At 47.2% G+C, this 20,033-nt stretch overlaps 1 protein-coding gene and 1 long non-coding RNA gene across 2 annotated transcripts; one reads left to right on the forward strand and one right to left on the reverse strand.

Moving 5' to 3' along the window:
- The first annotated feature begins 340 nt into the window (after window positions 1-340).
- Window positions 341-1,979, forward strand: LOC142766898 (uncharacterized). The gene is made up of 2 exons (XR_012884646.1): window positions 341-463; window positions 1,585-1,979. It is a non-coding gene; the product is annotated as an uncharacterized LOC142766898 (long non-coding RNA).
- Window positions 1,980-9,075: 7,096 nt separating this feature from the next.
- LOC119187782 (E3 ubiquitin-protein ligase Siah1) lies at window positions 9,076-16,970 on the reverse strand. The gene is made up of 4 exons (XM_075869963.1): window positions 16,772-16,970; window positions 14,978-15,110; window positions 12,242-12,348; window positions 9,076-9,546 (listed from the first exon to the last, which is right to left on the reverse strand). Exons 1-4 carry the CDS (start codon window positions 16,968-16,970, stop codon window positions 9,152-9,154), a joined length of 834 nt encoding a protein of 277 aa, XP_075726078.1. The 3' UTR covers window positions 9,076-9,151.
- Between the last annotated feature and the right edge of the window lie 3,063 nt (window positions 16,971-20,033).

The raw sequence follows: 20,033 nt of genomic DNA on the forward strand, positions 1-20,033 counted from the left end.
CGGATCTTTGTCTCTCGGAAAAAGCCACTTTTTTTTTGCACAATACTTCGCTTACAAAGCGATCTTCAAGCTGCAAGAGCAGTGATTTTGGAATTGCAAAATGACTTGTTGCAAAATATATTGTTTTTCTTTTTATTGTCCCATTCATAGAGGCATTCACTTTCTACGGCTTCCATACTTGGACGATGCTATTTTTTTTTACGCGCGAAACGCTCTTTCCACAGAATACCATGCACACATGCTGCAAGCAAAGGTGCCCAACTGGTCTGTTACAACAATGCGATCATTTTTCTTCTTCCAAACAATCGAACAGCACGTGGTCTGAGAAAGACGGTGCAAACCTGCGAAAGCGATGTTTATGGTTACCGAAGTTCACACTTGTCACGTTGCGCCCATAAAGAGCAGATAGTACTGCTGTTCGCTGCGGTTGCCTTCGTTATATTTGAAACTACGTCCGTGTGGCGTAAGTAGCCCACATATTTATGATACTTACTTAACAGGGCAGGAAGAGCGTGTTTAAAGACGGGTTCACAGTTAAAGGGAACACTTTCGTGCGCAGCATGTCTGGATTTCACTCTGTGGCAAAAGGATGGGGGCTTAGATTTGCATAAGACTATTGCTGGCTGACTGTTGTAACGTGGTGCCGAGCGTGAAATATTTTCATACGTTTACTCGCAGTCATGAGATTCACAATATGATAGGTTCTCATCAGATGTTTCCTTTAAAATGGGTGGTATTGTACATTGCTTGAACAACCATTACTGTAGTGCCAACATAAGTCATGCAACATAAATTTCAATTTAATAACCGTGCACGTCTCTCATATTCATATCGTGGTTTTGGGACGTGAAACAACATATAATATTATTATTATCAATTACGGACGTCTTCAAGAGACAACCATATTGGGGGTTTCGGGACGTAAAGCAACATATAGTGTTACTATTATCAATTACCGACATCTTCAAGGGACCACCATATCATGTTTTTTTTTCGGGACGTAAAACAACAGGTGGTATTATTATCAATTACCTAGGTCTTCAAGGGATCACTGCAGCCCAGTTTCTTCACTCGTTTAATAAGCACTGCGCGCCTACACGAAGTTTTTAAGGGAAGGCTTTATAAGTAACATATTTCCAATGTGCATTTGTACGTGATATTACGTTAACACGTTAGACACGTACAATTCAGAAAGTCACAATAATTTCGAAATTGTCAAACACGTAGCTATATTACTTTGTTACTTCAGTTGTGATAGTCTTGGTCAAGATGCAAGAATATTTTAGTGTTTTTTTTTACTGAGTGAGTACGGGGGATGCTTTTTTTTTTAGTTAGGTCCAACTCGTCCAACTGCATGAACCCTTTGGTGCACCGTAGGTGTTATCGTGGTAAGCCACGACCCCACCCCTTTAGATCATTGGCCAACAACTTTGCGCAATATAAAACGTAGGTTTCTTTAAAACAACACGCTCTCTTTTTTTTTGAGAAGTACGAACCATTAATCAGATTTGCCTCAGTGTTCAAGATACCGAACCCTGAATTTTCTCGTTAACATTCCCGTATTTTTTTTTTCTTTTTGTGCAGCACACGCTTACGGTTGTGGGCCGAACCAGGAAGGAAGATGTAGTGGCAAACACAATGCCTACGAAGCTTACTGCGGCAGTGAAGGTATGAACGCCAATCAACAGAGGCCGTCACAATGCCGTCCTCGTTCAGGCGTCATATGCGTGTGCATTGCCGGTTTCTACAGAAGAAAACCTGGTGGTTGTCACCCGTGCGTCCGCATCGACATGTGGAGTTAGTGCGCTCCACGTGTAAAAAAATCCAGCCCCCCATGAACTTATCACTACTTTGGTTATTTGGTCTTCGTAACATCCCTTGGATGTCGCAAGGTGGTAATTGCACGCTGCTTCGCAACGACTCAGCTGTCGCAATTCCATCGTACGAACACACAGCAGTGGAATAAATATGGAAACTACTTTTCGAGCATTCTGGTACTTTTTTTAGTGTTGTAGTCATTATTTTATGCGCCTTCACACCACTTAGTATCTTCTCTGCGCCATTATCCGTACTTAGACAATGAAATACGGTGGAGGCCTTTTTTTTAATATCGCCTATTCCTTCCCATTTATTTTATGAGGGAACCTCCTTAGGCCGTGGGACACGTAGAAAGAAGTATGTGCTCCGTACAGTGGGTCATTCGCACCACTGTTGTTGTTGTTGTTGTTGTTGTTGTTGCTGCTGTAGTAGTAGTAGTAGTAGTAGTAGTAGTAGTAGTAGTAGTAGTAGTAGTAGTAGTAGTAGTATGTCGCCATCTCTAGTTTATGAGTTGCTCAATAGATGAAGTTGTGTGTATATGTCCTTGGTAATAATGTAACTAGATAACGTTAGTGGTTTTCGAGGCAGATCCATGAAGCGAATGATGATGAGTTGCCGAAGCGTCCATCCATCCATCCGTGCGTCTGTCCGATCGCCCGTCCGTCAATACGTTCGTCCGTCTGTTTGTGCTTCCGTGAGTCCATCTGTGCGTCTGTCCGCCGTCCTTGCTTCCGTTCATGCTTCCGTGCTTATGTTGGTCCATACCTCTATGTCTGTCTCCGTTCGTCCGCCTGTGTGTCCGACCGCGCTTTGGTCCGTCCGTCCATGTATTCCTCCGTGCTTCCGTCCATCTTTCCGTCGGTCTGTTAATGCATCCTTCCACCCGTCCGTCCGTGCAATCGTCCATCCATGCTTCCATCCATTCATCCGTCCGTCCGTGCGTCCGTTGACCCATCCATGCTTTCACCAGACCATTTATCCATGAGTACGTCCAGGATCCGTCTGTCCGTCTACGACGCATGGACGGGCGGATGGACGGACGGATGGAAGCACGGACAGACTGACGGATGCTTCACCCCACTCATCATTAGTCACTCCGTAGATATGCTGTGACTTTTTGTCTTCCTTATAAAATTAGGTTGTTATCGACATCATCTGCGTCTCAATTGGTTCTCTTTCTAATAACTTGCTCGTTGCACAATAGTTACATCCCGTACAATACGTCCGTACAGTTGTTGCGAATTTGGGACCATAATGTGGATAGAAAAAGTTTTTTTTAAAATTAGAGTACTTGGTACTCTACTAAGCCAGAGCAAAAAGCGGCCCGTGGGCCTCACAATTGAACCCCAATAACACCAAGTCATGCCAAGTCATGTATCACTATGGCACGAAGCCTTGTTGTTTAGAGCAACGCAACAAAATATTGTTTGTAATGTAGAGAACTATGCGAACGACGACGAAGCAGCATGAAACGGCAAGCCACAGCGTTGGTGCACGCGCGACCCGAGCTTGCGTTTGTTTTGTATTTTCGGCCTGTTGGCGTTCCTCGCTCTTCTGGCGTTCCTCGGCCTTCCAGTAGGTCTGTACGTGAATAAACTGCGTGACATCTGGTGGAGGTGTGTGGACTCCCGTACAAACCTGGAACTTCGCTCCCGTAAGCTTCCCCCTCTACGTGACACGAACATGGCCACCGAGACGCCTCTCGAGGTGGGACCTTCGACCGTCCATGTCACTTGCGGTGCCGTGTATCCTCAACGAGACCCTCCTATCTTCACGGGCTCCACTGAGTCGGACGTCGAAGATTGGTTGGCGAGGTACGACAAAGTCGGCGCAAGTAACAAATGGGACGACCCAAGTAAGCTTGGCTACGTCACATTCTACCTTGCGGACACCGCGCAAATGTGGTTTAATAACCACGCAGCTGACATTACTACGTGGTCTGCATTCAAGACGGCTATTACGGACGTCTTTGGACGACCTGCGGCACGCAAGCTTCAAGCCGAGCACCGTTTACGTCACCGTGCGCAGGAACCAGGCGAGACCTACACGGGCTACATTGAAGATGTGTTGCATCTATGCAACCGCATCAACTCTACCATGCCTGAGGAAGAAAAAATCAGGCACATGTTGAAAGGCATTGACGACGGCGCCTTTCAGATGTTGCTCGCGAGAAATCCCCCCACCATTGCTGTCCTCGTTTCCCTCTGTCAAAGCTTCGGTGAATTGCGTAGGCAGCGCGCAATTGCTCGTCAAGCCCTCACGACGCCAGACACGCTCGCAAGCTTGCACCTAGCTGCCCATCCTACCGACCAGCAGCCGCTGCTTTCGACAATCAAGGACTTCGTCCGCGAAGAGGTAGCGCGCCAGCTGTCACTGCTGCCACTGACACATGAGCCCACGCAAGCTTTGGCACCGGACCTTCAACACGTCATTCGGACCCAAGTCGCTGAAGCCCTTCCGCCGGTGCATCAGCAACCACCAGTCACAACGCCTCTCACGTACGCCGCCGTCGCTGCTCGGCCTACGCAACAGCGTATGCCGTATGCTCAACCTGCCACGCCACCCTATGTCGTGCCTACAACCCCAATTGCGGCGCCGTATCCCTACGCGAGATCTCCAGCTCCATTTTACCGTCGCTCAGACGCTTGGAGGACGCCAGATAATAGGCCCATCTGTTTCGCCTGTGGTATCGCTGGACACGTCGCCCGCCACTGTCGCCGAGATCCCCCTCCAGTCGACGCCGTGGGCCGGCCAATGGCGTCGTCGTCTAGGATGCCATCAAGGTACACCACTGACGGTCCTCTACCCTACGCAAAGCATCGGTCACCATCGCCCCGACGACGCTCCCTGTCACCTATGCGTCGCCCACCTGCTACGGAAGAGGGAAACTGATCGCTGCAGCTCCGGAGGCAACAGCTGCATACAATTCGAACTGCTTAAGGCCTCCATCTTTCTCGCCGCGAAACGTTATTGACGTCAATGTTGAGGGGACCACCGCACAAGCGCTTATCGACACAGGGGCCGCCGTTTCCATAATCTGTGAGCCCTTATGCCGCAAGTTGAAAAAGGTGACGACGCCTCTTTCGGGCCTGATGCTCCACACGGCCAACTCGCAGTGCATAGAACCTACAGCTGTGTGCACTGCACGTGTCATTATCCAAGGTGAACTTTATGCCATTGAATTTTTTGTGCTGGCATCCTGCTCCCACGAAGTCATTCTTGGATGGGACTTTCTTTCGCGTCATCGGGCCATCATAGATTGCTCACGTGCAGAAGTTGCCCTTACACCGCTGCCAACCTCTTGTTTTGTGGATTCTCTTCCTGAACCTTACAAACTTGTCGCTGTTGCAGACACGGAAATAGCACCGAGAACATCCGCCCTTGTAGCCCGGACCTGTGCGGCCGCTCCTGCCGGAACTGTTTTGTTCACTCCGTCTGACGTATTTACCCGCCGCCGTAGCCTACACCTGCCCTTTGCCGTACTCACCGTGGAATCCGGTGCTACCGCCATGCTCGACGTGAACTCGCTATCGTCGCCAGCTACCTTACTTCGCGGAGAATGTTTGGGTAACATACAAGACGTTGACCTCTTGCGCCCTCTAGAGTTCGCCGAACACGCACCTCACCTCCAGCTCAATACTATGACGCCACCTGTGGCCACAGTGCCCGCGTCAGACTCATTCCAGCCCTCTGTTGCCGCTGAGCTATCGCCGACACAAAGAAGCGAGCTCTTGTCCCTTCTTCGAGAGTTCCGTTCTGTCTTCGATTGCGCTCAACCATCTTTGGGTCGCACAGCGAACATCACGCACCACATTGACACCGGTACTCATGTTCCCTTACGCCAACGACCATATCGAGTTTCAGCGGAAGAGCGCCGTATTATCAACGAACAAGTCGACGATATGCTCAAGCGTGGTGTCATCCAGCCATCGCAGAGCCCTTGGTCGTCCCCTGTTGTACTTCTGCGCAAAAAGGATGGGTCTATCCGATTATGTGTTGACTACCGCCGGCTCAATAAGATAACTCGGAAGGATGTGTACCCGTTGCCACGCATCGACGACGCTCTCGATTGCTTGCAAGGGGCAGAATATTTCTCCTCCTTAGATTTACGCTCAGGATATTGACAAGTTCCAATGGCTGATCCTGACCGATCGAAGACTGCATTTGTAACACCTGATGGGCTGTATGAGTTTAACGTCATGCCGTTTGGACTCTGCAACGCCCCAGCTACCTTCGAACGGATGATGGACACCATCCTTCGCGGCTACAAGTGGAACACGTGCCTTTGCTACCTAGACGATATCGTCGTTTTTTCTCGCGACTTTTCCACTCACCTTGTTCGTCTTCGTGCTATTCTCACGTGTCTCACCTCTGCTGGCCTTCAACTTAACATCAAGAAGTGCCATTTTGCCGCACGTCAGCTCACCGTACTGGGTCACGTCGTCTGCAAAGAGGGTGTTCTCCCGGATCCGGCGAAACTCCGCGCCGTGGCCGACTATCCGAAGCCCAATTCCATCAAGACGCTTCGAAGTTTTATCGGCCTGTGCTCATACTTTCGTCGATTTGTGCGCAACTTCTCTTCCATCATCGCGCCTCTTACCAACCTGTTGACAACTTCCAAAGGCATTTCTGCTTGGTCAAAAGAGTGCGACGAGTCCTTCACCGCGCTTCGGCGGTTATTATTATCACCTCCAATTCTACAACATTTTGACCCTGATGCGCCTACGGAGGTCCACACCGACGCCAGTGGTGTCGGTCTTGGTGCTGTATTGGCTCAACGAAAACCAGGGTACCAAGAATACGTGGTCGCTTATGCGAGTCGAACCCTCAAGAAAGCCGAGTGTAATTATTCCGTCACGGAGAAAGAGTGCCTCGCAATTGTCTGGGCTTTGACGAAGTTCCGCCCATACCTTTATGGCCGCCCTTTCGAAGTCGTCACGGACCACCACGCTCTATGCTGGCTATCATCGTTCAAAGACCCGCCGGGGCGCCTTGGTCGTTGGGCGCTTCGCCTACAGGAATACGACATTCGTGTTGTATACCGATCCGGCCGCAAGCACTCCGACGCTGATGCGCTATCCCGCTCGCCGCTACCGGCTGACCCAGCCTCCTTGTCACCTTCTTCAGCTGTCATAACACCAATCGACTTCACAGACATGGCATCGGAACAACGCAAAGATGTGTGGATTTCCCAACTCCTCGCCTTTTTGACTGATCCGTTAGCTAATTTAGTGTCAAGAACTATCCGCCGTAAAGCCACACATTTCGCTATTCGAGACGACCTACTCTATCGGCGGAATTACACGTCTGAAGGTAGGAAGTGGCTGTTAGTGATACCCAACCACATGCGCTCGGAAATCTGTACTGCTTTCCACAACGACCCGCAAAGCGCTCACGCTGGCGCTCTCAAAACGTACAACCGTCTACGTCAGCGGTACTACTGGCGCGGCATGTACACATTTGTCCGCAAGTACGTACGTGCTTGTACTGCATGCCAGCGACGGAAAGTCCCACCTCAACGCCCTGCCGGTACACTTCAGCCTCTGCCTTGTCCAGCGCGTCCATTTGACCGCGTCGGTATCGACTTATACGGACCACTTCCCACGTCGTCTTCTGGAAATAGGTGGATAATTGTCGGCGTGGACCACCTCACGCGTTACGCAGAGACAGCAGCACTACCCGCAGCAACCGCGAGGGAAGTTGCGTTTTTCATCTTGCGCAACCTTGTTCTTCCCCATGGTGCTCCCCGCGAACTTTTGAGCGACCGGGGGCGTGTTTTCTTGTCTGACGCCATTCAAGCGTTGCTCGCTCAGTGCAACAGGGTTCATCGCCTGACGACAGCATATCACCCGCAGACGAATGGCCTCACAGAACGATTTAATCGCACTCTCGGTGATATGTTGACGATGTACACAGCTTCAGACCAGACTAATTGGGACACTGTCCTTCCATTCGTCACGTATGCGTATAACACCGCTACGCATGCGACAACAGGATTCTCCCCTTTCTTTCTGTTGTACGGACGCGAACCATCGTGCACGCTGGACACTATCCTCCCATACACGCCCGACTCCTCTGAGTACACTGCAATTTCTGATGTTGCCAGGTATGCAGAAGATTGCAGACGATTGGCCCGTTCTCTGACAACCGAGGACCAAGGCCACCAGAAGCTACGGCTTGACACCGGCCGACATCTCTCTACTTTCACGACTGGTGCTCTCGTTTGGCTCTGGGTTCCTCCGAGCACTCCTGGCCTTTCGTCGAAATTACTGGCACGATACCACGGGCCCTACCGCATTCTCGCCCGTACGTCACCCGTCAATTATGAGATTGAGCCATTGACACATTCTCATGACTTACGCCGTCGTGGCCGAGAAATTGTGCATGTGAGCCGCCTGAAGCCGTATTACGACCCCGCTATAGTGACTACGCCTTAAGTCGCCAGGTTGGCTACGCTATTCACCGGGGGCCAATGTAGGGAACTATGCGAACGACGACGAAGCAGCATGAAACGGCAAGCTACAGCGTTGGTGCACGCGCGACCCGAGCTTGCGTTTGTTTTGTATTTTCGGCCTGTTGGCGTTCTCGCCCTTCTGGCGTTCCTCGGCCTTCCAGTAGGTCTGTACGTGAATAAACTGCGTGACAGTAATAAATACAATAATTAGTAATTCATCTTGTCTATATTGGGATGATTATATATCGCGTGTAAAACCTCTTTCAACTAGACGTTATCTCAGCCTTTCTTTTCACACACATGTTCTTGACTGCAGTCATTTCCCCCAAGGGTTGTTGAAAGCTGGAACAATTTACATGGTTCTGTTCATGGACTGGCTCAATCTAATTTCATAGAAGCACTGTTATGAAAATACTACCATTTTGGCTGTGGCCTTTTACGTTATTGTTGAGAACTATTTGTTTTTATGACAAGAAATATTCTCAATTTCTGCAATAAATTTGCAAAGGGCTGCAGTGTTTGAAAGATCTTGATTCGTAGAGGTTATTGTGGTTATTGTGGTTCTGTGTGGGGCGTCTTGCACGTTTGTGTTACTTTTACTTCAGAAATATATACCGATCGACTACGCCCAAATGCCCAAATGATCGTCTCGTGCTCTGCATCCCTCAGCAGGAGAACGAAATTGGGGGCAGGGGAGGCACAAGCTCCAAGGGCCACCTTTTGTTACACCTCTACCCCACAATAAATAGCTAGATTTAAATACAGCGACACAGACATACATATGCTAAAATACATTTCAACCAATAATTACGACTATCATCCTCCCGTAAATTTTGCCTTGCGAATCCTTTCACTGGTGGCCGCATAGCTCCGACCTTCTTACAGCACGTTATCACCGCTCAAGGACGGGGCGTCGCTGATGGTGACGTCCATGACGAGGTCGGCGCCATTGCAGAGGCGCTCGGCCGTGCTCATGTCCAACACCAGGCCGTCTTCGCTCCGGTCAGTGTCGGCTTGCGAGTGCAGGTTCCGTGTCCTGGCTGACCACGACAGCCGGTGTTCGGCGCCACGCAGGTCGAACCGGTACAGGAAGCGTCGCGCCTCTTCGCTCGACCCGACGAGCAGTACGGCGCCAAAGAAGCGTTTCCTCGAGGCCCTGTTGTTCCTCTTCCTGAGCATCACCAGGAAGTCGCGGCCCAGGCACGTCTGCAGCGCCACCCAGCAGAAAGCCTCTACGCGCCGGAAGTTCATCGCCGTCACGACCACGTTCTCGCCTGTACGTTAAGTTGCGCGGAAAACGAGCACTTAGTTAAAGGGCGTGTGCACGGACTACATGTGTCCTGCATGGTTTACCTGCTTGTATAGTTACGAAGACATCATATAAATGCCAACCTAATCTGCAAGCCTGGCCGTTCGGCAGATCCTATATTGATTAGATCGACTTCAACTAGGACAAGGCTTGATTTAGGCTTGATTTGCGTGGCTGCAAGTGTGACCTGGTTGGTTTTATTAGCTGGTAGATTGCTTAGTACACCGGTGAATCGGTTGAGTTATCTTCGGTTGGTTAGTCAATGGTCATAAGTAAGCCCGCCACCTTTCCGAGAGAAAGCTGACGTACTGTTGTCCCTTAAACAAGTTGGTTGCCCAATGAATGGTCTGTCTGGCAGTTTGACCAGCCGCAGACAAACGGTCACTCAGCCAACCATTGAGTCTTTTGTTCGTTAGTCAATCTATTGGTTCGATTGACATTGCGTCCATCCGAAATCGTGTTTGTTGGTTCTCAGCGTTTTGGCTCGTCTGGTCGTTGTTCTGACGGACCTGACCGACCCCGGACACTGCCCAGTCATTACGTTAGCCGTGACCAACTTTCCAACTACGTGCGGGCGAATGGTCTACAAACTAGTCGTTTGTATGTTGGGTGGTCCTCGCGGCGTTCCTAGCTGAAATCTTCGATGGTCATATAGCGTCCCTGACTGACCAATTGATCATCCGTCCACGGTTGGTTGGTCATCAGACTGCTGGCATGTCTTTCCACCTATCTTATTGGTTCACGGATCGCCTAATGCTCTGTTGATTATTTGGTCAGATCGTGTCCAGTTAACTTTTGGTGGGGTTGGGTTAAATTGGGTTGGATAGTTCATATATTTCGTCCGACAACACTGGCCATACACTCCGTTCATCAAGAAACGGTAAATAATACGCATGGTGACCAGGGTTAGTTAATACTGTCCCGCCAACGGCCACGCATATGGAAGGACGGGACTGTACGATGCGATTTTTTAACGGCTAGGGAAAAATGAATTATGCAGAGGCGTCACATCACCTAATCTTCGCCAGCTTCATAGAGGTACACTGCATATCTTCCAGAAATATAGTCGTATAAAAAAGTGAAGCGTGCATACATTGACACAAGAGAGTATCCCAAGAAAAAAAAACGCCAGTGTCTGTTTCACTTCCAATGTTTTCCTGTGCTATTCGCCTGGTGCTCCTGCCAAATTCAATCAAATACCTCGAACTTCTGCCGTCGCTTCTACTCGTTTACATCATCAAGAAGGTATACACTGTAAAGATATCCATGTGCATGTTGACAGATGAGAGACACGCTAAATTTTCGATAACTCTGAGGATGTAAAAGAAAGTCGTCTCCGAGAACGTCTTGTGAAGTAAATTTTGCACGTGTCTCTAAATTCTGGAGTATCTCATTCACGCCACCCTGAACTAGATAGGAAACAGCCCGAAGAGTGATCAAATTTGCAAAATAAATCCTATCCTACTATTACTCCGCTACATATGAGGTTTTCGTAACACTACTCAGAATAATTCGTACAGCGTGGGCCATGCTCTAAAGATGGCTTCCCTTGGAGCCACTGAAACAGCGCTTTTGTGAAACCAGCTTGGAAGACGGGACGTTTGCAAAGACACACCTATCTTATCAAAACGTCACGTGCCAGGTTTTTTGTGATTTAGGCACACGGGCAACCCTTTCACGTCATTATCACATTCAAGCCGAATAACCGCAACTTGTGTGTAGTGAAAGGTGCCATGGTGGAGTACGAGTACTTCCAGCAGCTGCATCCATGGCGTCACATGCAAGATACATAAACGTAAAGTTTTCTTTGCGAACCGAAGAGGACTTCCTTAAGTCGCATACTAAGAGGGTGCCCCAAACAGCTGACCTCACAGAACTTATGCGAGAGCGATGGCGGAAAACTCTGCTCAGCTACGATGTACAGGACCAATCCTGTCCTATTCAGAATGTCTGGGATGCTACTAGATGACAAGGTCTGCTGTCCTCCATCTAAGTGGTCAGACCTAGACTAACAACTAGCCAGATCTTTAAATAAAGTTCTCTCACTCACTCACTTGTTCGTACTACCTGTGCGCATCACTCTGTGTCGTTCTTGTTTTTTATGTCAATGCATTTCTTAGTCTGACTATGTCCCGCATCCGACGTTGTCCGCGGCAGGGTCCGCGTCCCGGCAGGTGTTGTCTCTCCGCTCTCACTCCTTCTCCCATAGCAACAGCTGCGGGCGCGCGCGCTTATCATCGCCCCTAGCAACCAGAGCACGTGGTGGGAGTGAGTGTAGGAGAAGGTAGGTGCAGTGCTTCTCTCGCTATTCGCTTTCTCTCCTCCCTGCGCCCCACTCTTCCGTCCGCTTGCGCATCACTCAAGACCATTCGCTCACTGGGTGCCTCAAGACGATGGCAGAAGTCGGTGAGGGCGTATGTCTAACGGCAACGGTACAATCTCTCGGCGCAAGAAATGCATTCGCATTTGCTCACAATTCCCTTCGGAGAGGTGGGGGTGTTTTTCCTTACCCTGCAGCGCTTCGCAACCACGGAGACCTGTAAGGCTTGCAAAAGCTGTCCGTCTCGTGAAATGCGGCATGGTTAGCTTTCATAAATGAATACGAGCCAGGTTATCGGTGTGGCGCTGTGAATGTGCGTACAGTCTATGCGATACTCCACCTTGTAATCTCGGAACAAAGTCGTGCGTGCCGAGAATGTGTCCCACGAGCGTCTGCAGCGGTCCTCGCCACTTGCAAGACTTCCTGCCGAGCACGCACCAACAGGGCCTGGATTCAAGCGTGCGAAAAGCAGTCACGTAGAGAGCTCTTTCGTGCGCACACGCATTTCAAAGCTCTGCTGCCAGTCAAACACCGAACGCTTACGCGGAAATGCAAACGAGCGGTTTTAGCGGCACAACACGTGGTACAGCAGTGCTCAAGTGCTATACGAAGCTTGTGCATTTGCGTAACTGCACATGTGGATCATGCTCATCCAAGTTCACTCCAGCCTCTTTGAGCTGCCTAAGAGTCTCAAAATACCGATAACAGATTGCTCGAATAATAGATCCGAGTTCATGCCGATCGTAGTGTGCCTCGATGAGTGCGCAAGCGCGCATCAAGACGCCCAGCTGTTGAGCTCACATTGATTTTTCTCCACTCGTGTGCCATTGCAGCGCCGGCCAAGGAGCTTAAGCAAAACGCTAGTGCGGCGTGTTCGTGAAGACGAACGCGCCGCTTTTGCGTTCTGCTGCTACCGTCAGGAAGGATGAGTGCATTTACCTTCTTTACCTTCCCTTGGGCGTTCGCACTGAGATTACCGACGGAGCACTGCGCAGCGTCTGTGCGTTGTCTTGTGGTCCACAGCCGCTCTATCTCCACCCTTCACTCTCCCCCTTTGTTTCCTATTGCTGTCTTCTGAGCAACCAAAAGCATATATATATATATATATATATATATATATATATATATATATATATATATATATATATATATATTTATATATATATATATATATATATATATATATATATACAGACAATAATGCCAAGGAATGTACAGGGGAAGTTATTAGAACCAATGGAATGTAAATATGAAGAAAGAAAAGTGGATGAAAAAACAACCAGCCGTGAGCAGGTATCCTGACCAACAAATCGAAATTCGCCGTGTTCTCACTTTTTGAAACGGATTTTAGTCCACTAGAACAATATGAATGCACGCCCCACAGCAGCGTTTTAAACACGACATTCTTTCTTGGAGTACTTCGACGCAAAAATTTTGGTCTGTCTGTCTATCTGTCTGTCTGTACATTTGTCTGTTCGCCGTAACGATACTTCAAACGGTACCAAGCGATACACCAAACGATCAACCCTATTCGCAGCGCCCACCAATACTACTCAAGCTTCAGCGTTCATACTTGTGCGGTTTTGTTTTAAAAAGCAATTATTGCGCATATCTGAGGCACCATAACAACACGTTCATATTTTGTATGTGTGGCTTTTTGCTAGGAAAGGCACACATAAGTAATTTTGAGGACCATAGCGTTAATCAAGCTGTGCTGACAGAGCAATGCGATGCTCAAAAAGTCAAGTGTTCCCAACATTTTCCTAAGAATAAACGGTGGTGGCACCTGTCAATGGCTTTGCGTTCTACACCTTATCGCCTTCGAGACAGGTGCGCATCTTTCTCCGTGCGCGCTCACGCCTTTTATTTTCGAATTTAACGACCAGACAGCGCTCGCATCTAACGTGGCTCGTAAATACTTAGAAAAGAGCAGGGGGCCAAACCAAAAAAAAAAAAATTATCGGTTATAAAGAAAGTGAAAGAAGCTGAGACCGATATGTGGTGAATTCGCATGATCAAGAAGTCCGCACAAGAGATCTATGAAACTTTTAAGCAGGAAATTGCCAAGGAAAGAATCTATGATAATACTCGGGGTAGTTTTCAACTGTTTCAGGCCTGGATGGGAGTATTGCGAACTAAGACATATCGGGCCAAATACGAAGGGGTAGACACGGTATGCAGTGCGTGTAGACAGGAAGAAAAAACTGCCGAACACTTGATAATGTTCTGTAAAGGGCTTCACCCTATAGTTCAGGATGATGGTGCAGAGTTTTTCAAAGCACTGGGGCTTAGGGACAGGGAGGGCGAAATAGAGTTAAAGCGGGTAGAATTAACTAAAACGAGGTTATCTGATTGGTGGCCAAAATCAAGGCACGAGTGAAAATTAAACCCTTCACAGCCAAGCACGAATACTCAACCTCAATATTTAAAGGAAAAATAAATCTAGTTTTTGGTTCATTAAGTATTACGGCTTCGTGGCGCTAGCCACCGCGCGATCTAAAGGGTACAGCCATATCTATTCATTCATTCATCAATGTGCTCGTTCACCTTCGCTGCACAGATCTAGACTCTAATGCAGCACTTCCATAATACAATTCACCGATTTTCCTGCGCAGAACATCAAATAAATGTTTTGTTCACTCTCTCCAGACGCAAGAACTATCGTCTTTCAACGACATTTGCACTGAAACATGCAGATACGTGGCCAATATTTGTTTTAAATAAATGAAGTAGCGGGCTAACAGAGTGGCACTATTCGTAATTCTCCGACTAAATTATCGGAACATGCCGTGAACGTTGTTGCCGAATGGTAAAAATCACGTGCTCATCTCTGCGCTCTAAAGGCTCGACCACACGTATCAATCGCAGTACGTAAGCGCGAGGCTTTCTGACGCGGCGGCACGTGGGACAGTGGGGGCGTAGCTACGCGAAGCCGCACGCTCTCTCTCTCTCTCTCTCTCTCTCTCTCTCCGTACAGGAAAGTGCTCGACACCGCGTCAAATGGAAGTGCGCCGACGCGCTGCGACGGATATGTGGGGTCAGGCCTTAAAAGATGAACTGCGACGCGACTGCTTACCCGTGCTCGCAGGAATTTTCATGCCTCTTCTTGTCGGCGATCAGCAGAGACGTTGTGCAACCCTTGGAGCGATACTTGCAGGGCAACAACGTGGATTCGGCCAGCTTCTCCAGCGCCAAGTTTCTGTTGTTACCTGAACGCAAAATAACAGTGCACGGGCGAATCTAAGATACGTTGGACACGTTCTGTATCCTTATATTAATAGAGCCTTAGCTACAAAAATTCAAAACCAGCTCTACCCCAAGTCAAGTCTCTACGATCTGCGGAGCATCCATTCACCTATGTTGCCCTTGTGTTTGTATTGTTTACTTCACCTTCTGAATACGGTAGATATGCCTGTCTGCGGCAAGTTTTATTTTCGTGCTTTTTATTTTCTTCAAATTAATGTCATAATTACTGCAATAGTGTTAAAAGAGTACAATGAAGGTCCAATATACCTTCCCTGGCTTCATTATCTGTCCGTTTTCATTTATAACACAGTCAATATTCGACAGTTATCGCCATCGTTTAACCAAATTTAGCCAAAGTTAGTGAAAATCAGCAAGTGCCAACAAACATTAGTCGATAAAGCAGCCTTGCCGATAAACCGTTAGCTCTCACGGAACCCATGACACATTACCGATGACGATTACCGATGACATATAGTTAATAACATCGTCGCTTTGTTGTATCCATATATTTATAATTTTGTAATCTTACAATTTTTGCTACTGTCATTGCTATTTAAATATTTTTGTTTAAATTACGTAGGATATTCTATTACACTGTATACTGTGGGACTTCCTGTGTTTCTTTATCATGCACATCGTGTTGTGAATGAGTAGAAAGTTTGATTGACTGATTGATATATTGATTGCCTAATTGAAATGAATGGAGGAAACCTTCTAAAAGAATAGAGGCGCTGAGGAAGTCCGTGGTTGTATGCACCGCTGTCATTACTGCTTTCAAAGTATTATTCAAACGAATTGGCAGTGAGTAAAGAGCAAGACGAAAATAAAGAAGGTATACATCGGCTAACTGAATCACATGGTTCTTGTCGAAGGCGAAAGCCACGTTTTTTTTTCTTCTCAGTCGACGTTTTGGTCCTCCGCCGTCACCTGCAGAAAGCTTACTGCACCAGAGATAGTTCTGCACTGCCTCCAAGATCAAAGGCATTGCAAGTTTCCGCGCCTCACTTAGTTTCGCTTGGCCTCCATGATCGGCCCACCTATGCCCAAGCGACAATGTCGCGTGGTTACGTCATCACCACGTCACAAGTTTCAGCAATCTGTGGCGTTATTCTAAAAGGAATAAACTTCTTTTTTGGCGCAGAACCTTTCGAAAAAAAAATCTGATAAGTCACTCGGCTCTCTCCTATCTGAACTGTTTTTCCAAACTTTCTGCGCACAAAGAAAATGTATTTCTAGAAGAATACAAGACCAACCAGACCAAGCAGCCAACCTATTGTGACGTCACTATGACGTCACACCAGGACGACATCACGTGATGAATTTTCACATCATTCTTGTGAACGCCGCCGACGACAACTGTGAATTATCGCGTTTGATGAGTTTCTCGCATTTTAAAAGACTTGTTTCAAATGACTACAGGACTTGTTTATGCATTGTTATTCAATTGTGCGTGTACACAACAACGTTGCTTGTCGAGTGAGTTGGAACGTCTCGTTTATAACGACATTGAACGCAAACACAGGACAGCAGACAAGTGTCTTATCACTTGTCTGTTGTCTTGTGTTTGCGTTCAATACTGTTATGAAGGGCATAACAATTGTGCTTGAAATATGCCTCGTCTCACCTTTGGGAGCACGGCACACTGGACACATGTCGACGTTTTTTCGGCACGGGGCGCACAGGTGATGGCCGTTCTGGCACTGCATGATGGGAGGCAGCGCATAATTCCTGCAGACGGGGCACTCGAGCAGGCTGGACATTTGCGAGACGGACGTCGTCGTCTGCGCTCGGGGCGGGTCTAAACCGCTGGTAACGGAGGCCATGACTTTCGCCGCTGGTTGGACGGGAAGAAACACTGCGTAACAGCGGACCAAGAGTCATAACGAAGGCCGCTTGCGCACATCTGTTTACGTACCGTATTACAATGCCATCATGAAACACAGTGAAAGAAATTTCGGAGGCATTCCTGATCCTTGACTCAAGTGTCTGGCAGGGCGTTAACACGTTGTCGTTCGAGTGTGCCTTTGTGTATGGGATGGGTGAAGTTTGTGTTTCGTCGCGCTTCTGAAACGGATCTAAGAGCGACTAACCGGAATCAGCGCGAAAGAACGAGGACCTAGAAGGAATGCACACAAAACGACTGGGGCCGGATTTACAAATAAAATTTTTATGGGAAAGTCACCGCATATACCTTATAACCGAAGAAAAAATGCCAACGTTAAAAAAAGAACTTTATCAGCAAGTGATCCACACCAAACAAGCACGCCGGTTATGTCCTCCCATCTTACCAGCTCTTAAGTTGTCAAATGGCCCAACACGGATGCACTATAAACAACGTAGCCAATTACGTGGCTGTATCCGAGTCGTATACAGTACTCACGTATTGAAAAAGGACGATTTATTGTCAGTTATACGCGCTTACTTTCATTTCCACCGTCTTCAGTTGGGGCAGCATCGGTACAATTCCTATTCTAAAGAAAAGACCAGAGCCAGCAGTTCGTTTAGAGAAAAGATTCGTCGCAATGTAACGTAGTTTTTTGGAGCCATCACGCATAACGATCCTTATACTGAAAAATGAAATCGCTGTCTCAACTGAGTTTCGATCCATGAGTATACTGTACATCACACCAGGCCTTCTGACGTCGCACTGTTTATAATAATAATAATAATAATAATAATAATAATAATAATAATAATAATAATAATAATAATAATAATAATAATAATAATAATAATAATAATAATAATAATTTCCACGGCACTTGAATCCCAAAATAACGATACGATTATGAAGTAAGCCGTAAAAGAAGGCTCCAGTAATTTCGACCATCTCATATCGTGCACTGATATCGCACAGCACACAGGATTCTTGTCATTTCGCTTTAATCGAAATGCGGCCTTCGGGTCAGCAGCCGAGTTCTTCTTCAGTGCCTTTTTGTCGATTCCACTCAATAGTATACCACGAAACAAAAGAAAGCTTTTACCGACGACTCTTCAAGAAGACTTTCTTTTTAAAGCGCGAAGCCCTGTACTTCGATAAAACCCCAAGCTCCCAATTTTAAAACAAACTCTCCGTTATTCGTTCGGACGAAAGTTCTCTAGGTGGCTCCGTTCTTCTATAGCGGTCTAGATCAGCAGTAGACAGCTACAGATGCTCAGGACTCAGAACAGACAGCTATAAATGCTCAGAACAGCTCAGGACTGAGCACATAGCTGGGAGCACAATGGCACGGAAGCAGGAGCTCCATTTAGGCCTATTGGTTCAGTTTATGTTGCTATTGCTCAAACGAGCTTAAGAAGCGGTTGTCCTAAGTGCTCGCCATGACCCGAAGCACCGATATTCAGGATGAACACGTTGTTCAGTGTTACTAAATACGCATGAAAACACCGTCCTCACCTTGACGTCACGTCAATTTCGCACCTCTGTTCTTGTTCTTGTTCACCTATTGGCCGTGGCACCTACCCACTGAGGGAGATTGGCCAAGAATTGAGTAGTTTTATAAAGTAAGGTGCAGTTTTAGAATATAATGCAGGTTACATCATAGAAATATTACGGATGAACCAGGAAATTGTGACGCTTGATCTAAAGCATATAAATATATAAATGCTGAGATAGGTTAGGTCAGGTTAGTTTAGGTTGTGCCCACATGTGGTTTTCCTTGTCTTTGGGATGCAGTCGCTTTTCTTATACGCCACGCGCCCATTAAAGAGCTGGTGATGATGATTCGCGGAAGAATGGTCCAATCAAGCACGCAGGATTGGCCAAGACGCGTGATGAAATAGAAATTGTGAAACGCAAAATAAAAAAGTAAAAAAGTAGAGCGTTGAGAAAATGGAAGGAGAAGCATGTGTGATGAAGATAATCTATGTGGAAGCGAAAATGAGGGTGATAATTTTGGTGTTCTTTATTGTAATATATAAACAAGTTCGGGTAAGCTACAAAGGCGGAACGCATTCATTCACAAAGCTTTTATTGTTACTGTCTGCGAAGTCAGTCATATTAAAGCTGCGAAGCCAAGGTGACTATTGTCATGATATCAAAATGAAAATGATATTCTCTACCTGGTGGCACCCCTGTGGTGATTGATTTGTTCCACATCCCTTTCAAAACCAAAAATATCTTTCATTATATTAACTGCTGGTTTCCTGGCCAGTCCACCACCCGTAGTGGGTTAGAGCAAAAATCAAGGTACACGTGCCGTAGCACAAGCAAGCAAGGCACACGCCAACAAATGTTTTGTTTTGTTGTTTTGTTTCCCTGGGAGGTTGGCTCATACCCACTCAGGGGGATTGGCCAAGAAAATGTAGTGCAGTTTTTCTGTGATCATTTTAACTATGTGTAATGAATTGGTATTATAATAAGACTAATGTAAAAATAAAAAAACATAAAAAGAGCAAACGAAAAAAATTAAGTTGAGCAATTTTGAGATTTGAGGTGTTATGATTACCACTCAGCTGCGTTTACTTCACTCTGCCCTGGGGAGTAATAAATAATTTTTTTTATTGAAGATCACAAAGGTATACGCTTGGTTGCCTGAATATAATCGCAAACGGCATTGAAAGCATCCCTGTGGCAATGTCCCAAAGCTGAGGCGCCAAAGCTTAGCGCTGTTTCCGCCGTCAATCTAAAGCCTATTTTCCGAAATGGCATAACTAGTAACCTTTTTCTAAGTATCTCGTAGCGGCGCCGATACAAAAAAAATTGCCCGCAGCTTCCCTCGGGGGAACACTGAGGAGGATGCGGACCATATAACTGGTTAACGGGGTGTTAAAGTGCGACTTACTTGGGTCGATGGCTAAGTTGGTTAACGTGGTTGTGAAATGGGGTGTTAAATTGCGACTTACTTGGGTCGATGGCTAAATTGGTTAACGTGGTTGTAGGAGGG

Source organism: Rhipicephalus microplus, chromosome 7 (assembly GCF_043290135.1).
Source record: "Rhipicephalus microplus isolate Deutch F79 chromosome 7, USDA_Rmic, whole genome shotgun sequence".
NCBI classification, from domain to species: domain Eukaryota; kingdom Metazoa; phylum Arthropoda; class Arachnida; order Ixodida; family Ixodidae; genus Rhipicephalus; species Rhipicephalus microplus.

What these genes read in the sequence shown, in the direction of transcription:
- LOC119187782 (XM_075869963.1), bottom strand. Translation starts at nt 16,970, where the DNA reads ATGGCCTCCGTTACCAGCGGTTTAGACCCGCCCCGAGCGCAGACGACG. An exon ending in AGTGTGCCGTGCTCCCAAAG is followed by an intron (nt 15,111 to 16,771) that starts GTGAGACGAGGC and finishes TTTTGCGTTCAG; the next exon opens with GTAACAACAGAAACTTGGCG. An exon ending in CTTTGTTCCGAGATTACAAG is followed by an intron (nt 9,547 to 12,241) that starts GTGGAGTATCGC and finishes CTTAACGTACAG; the next exon opens with GCGAGAACGTGGTCGTGACG.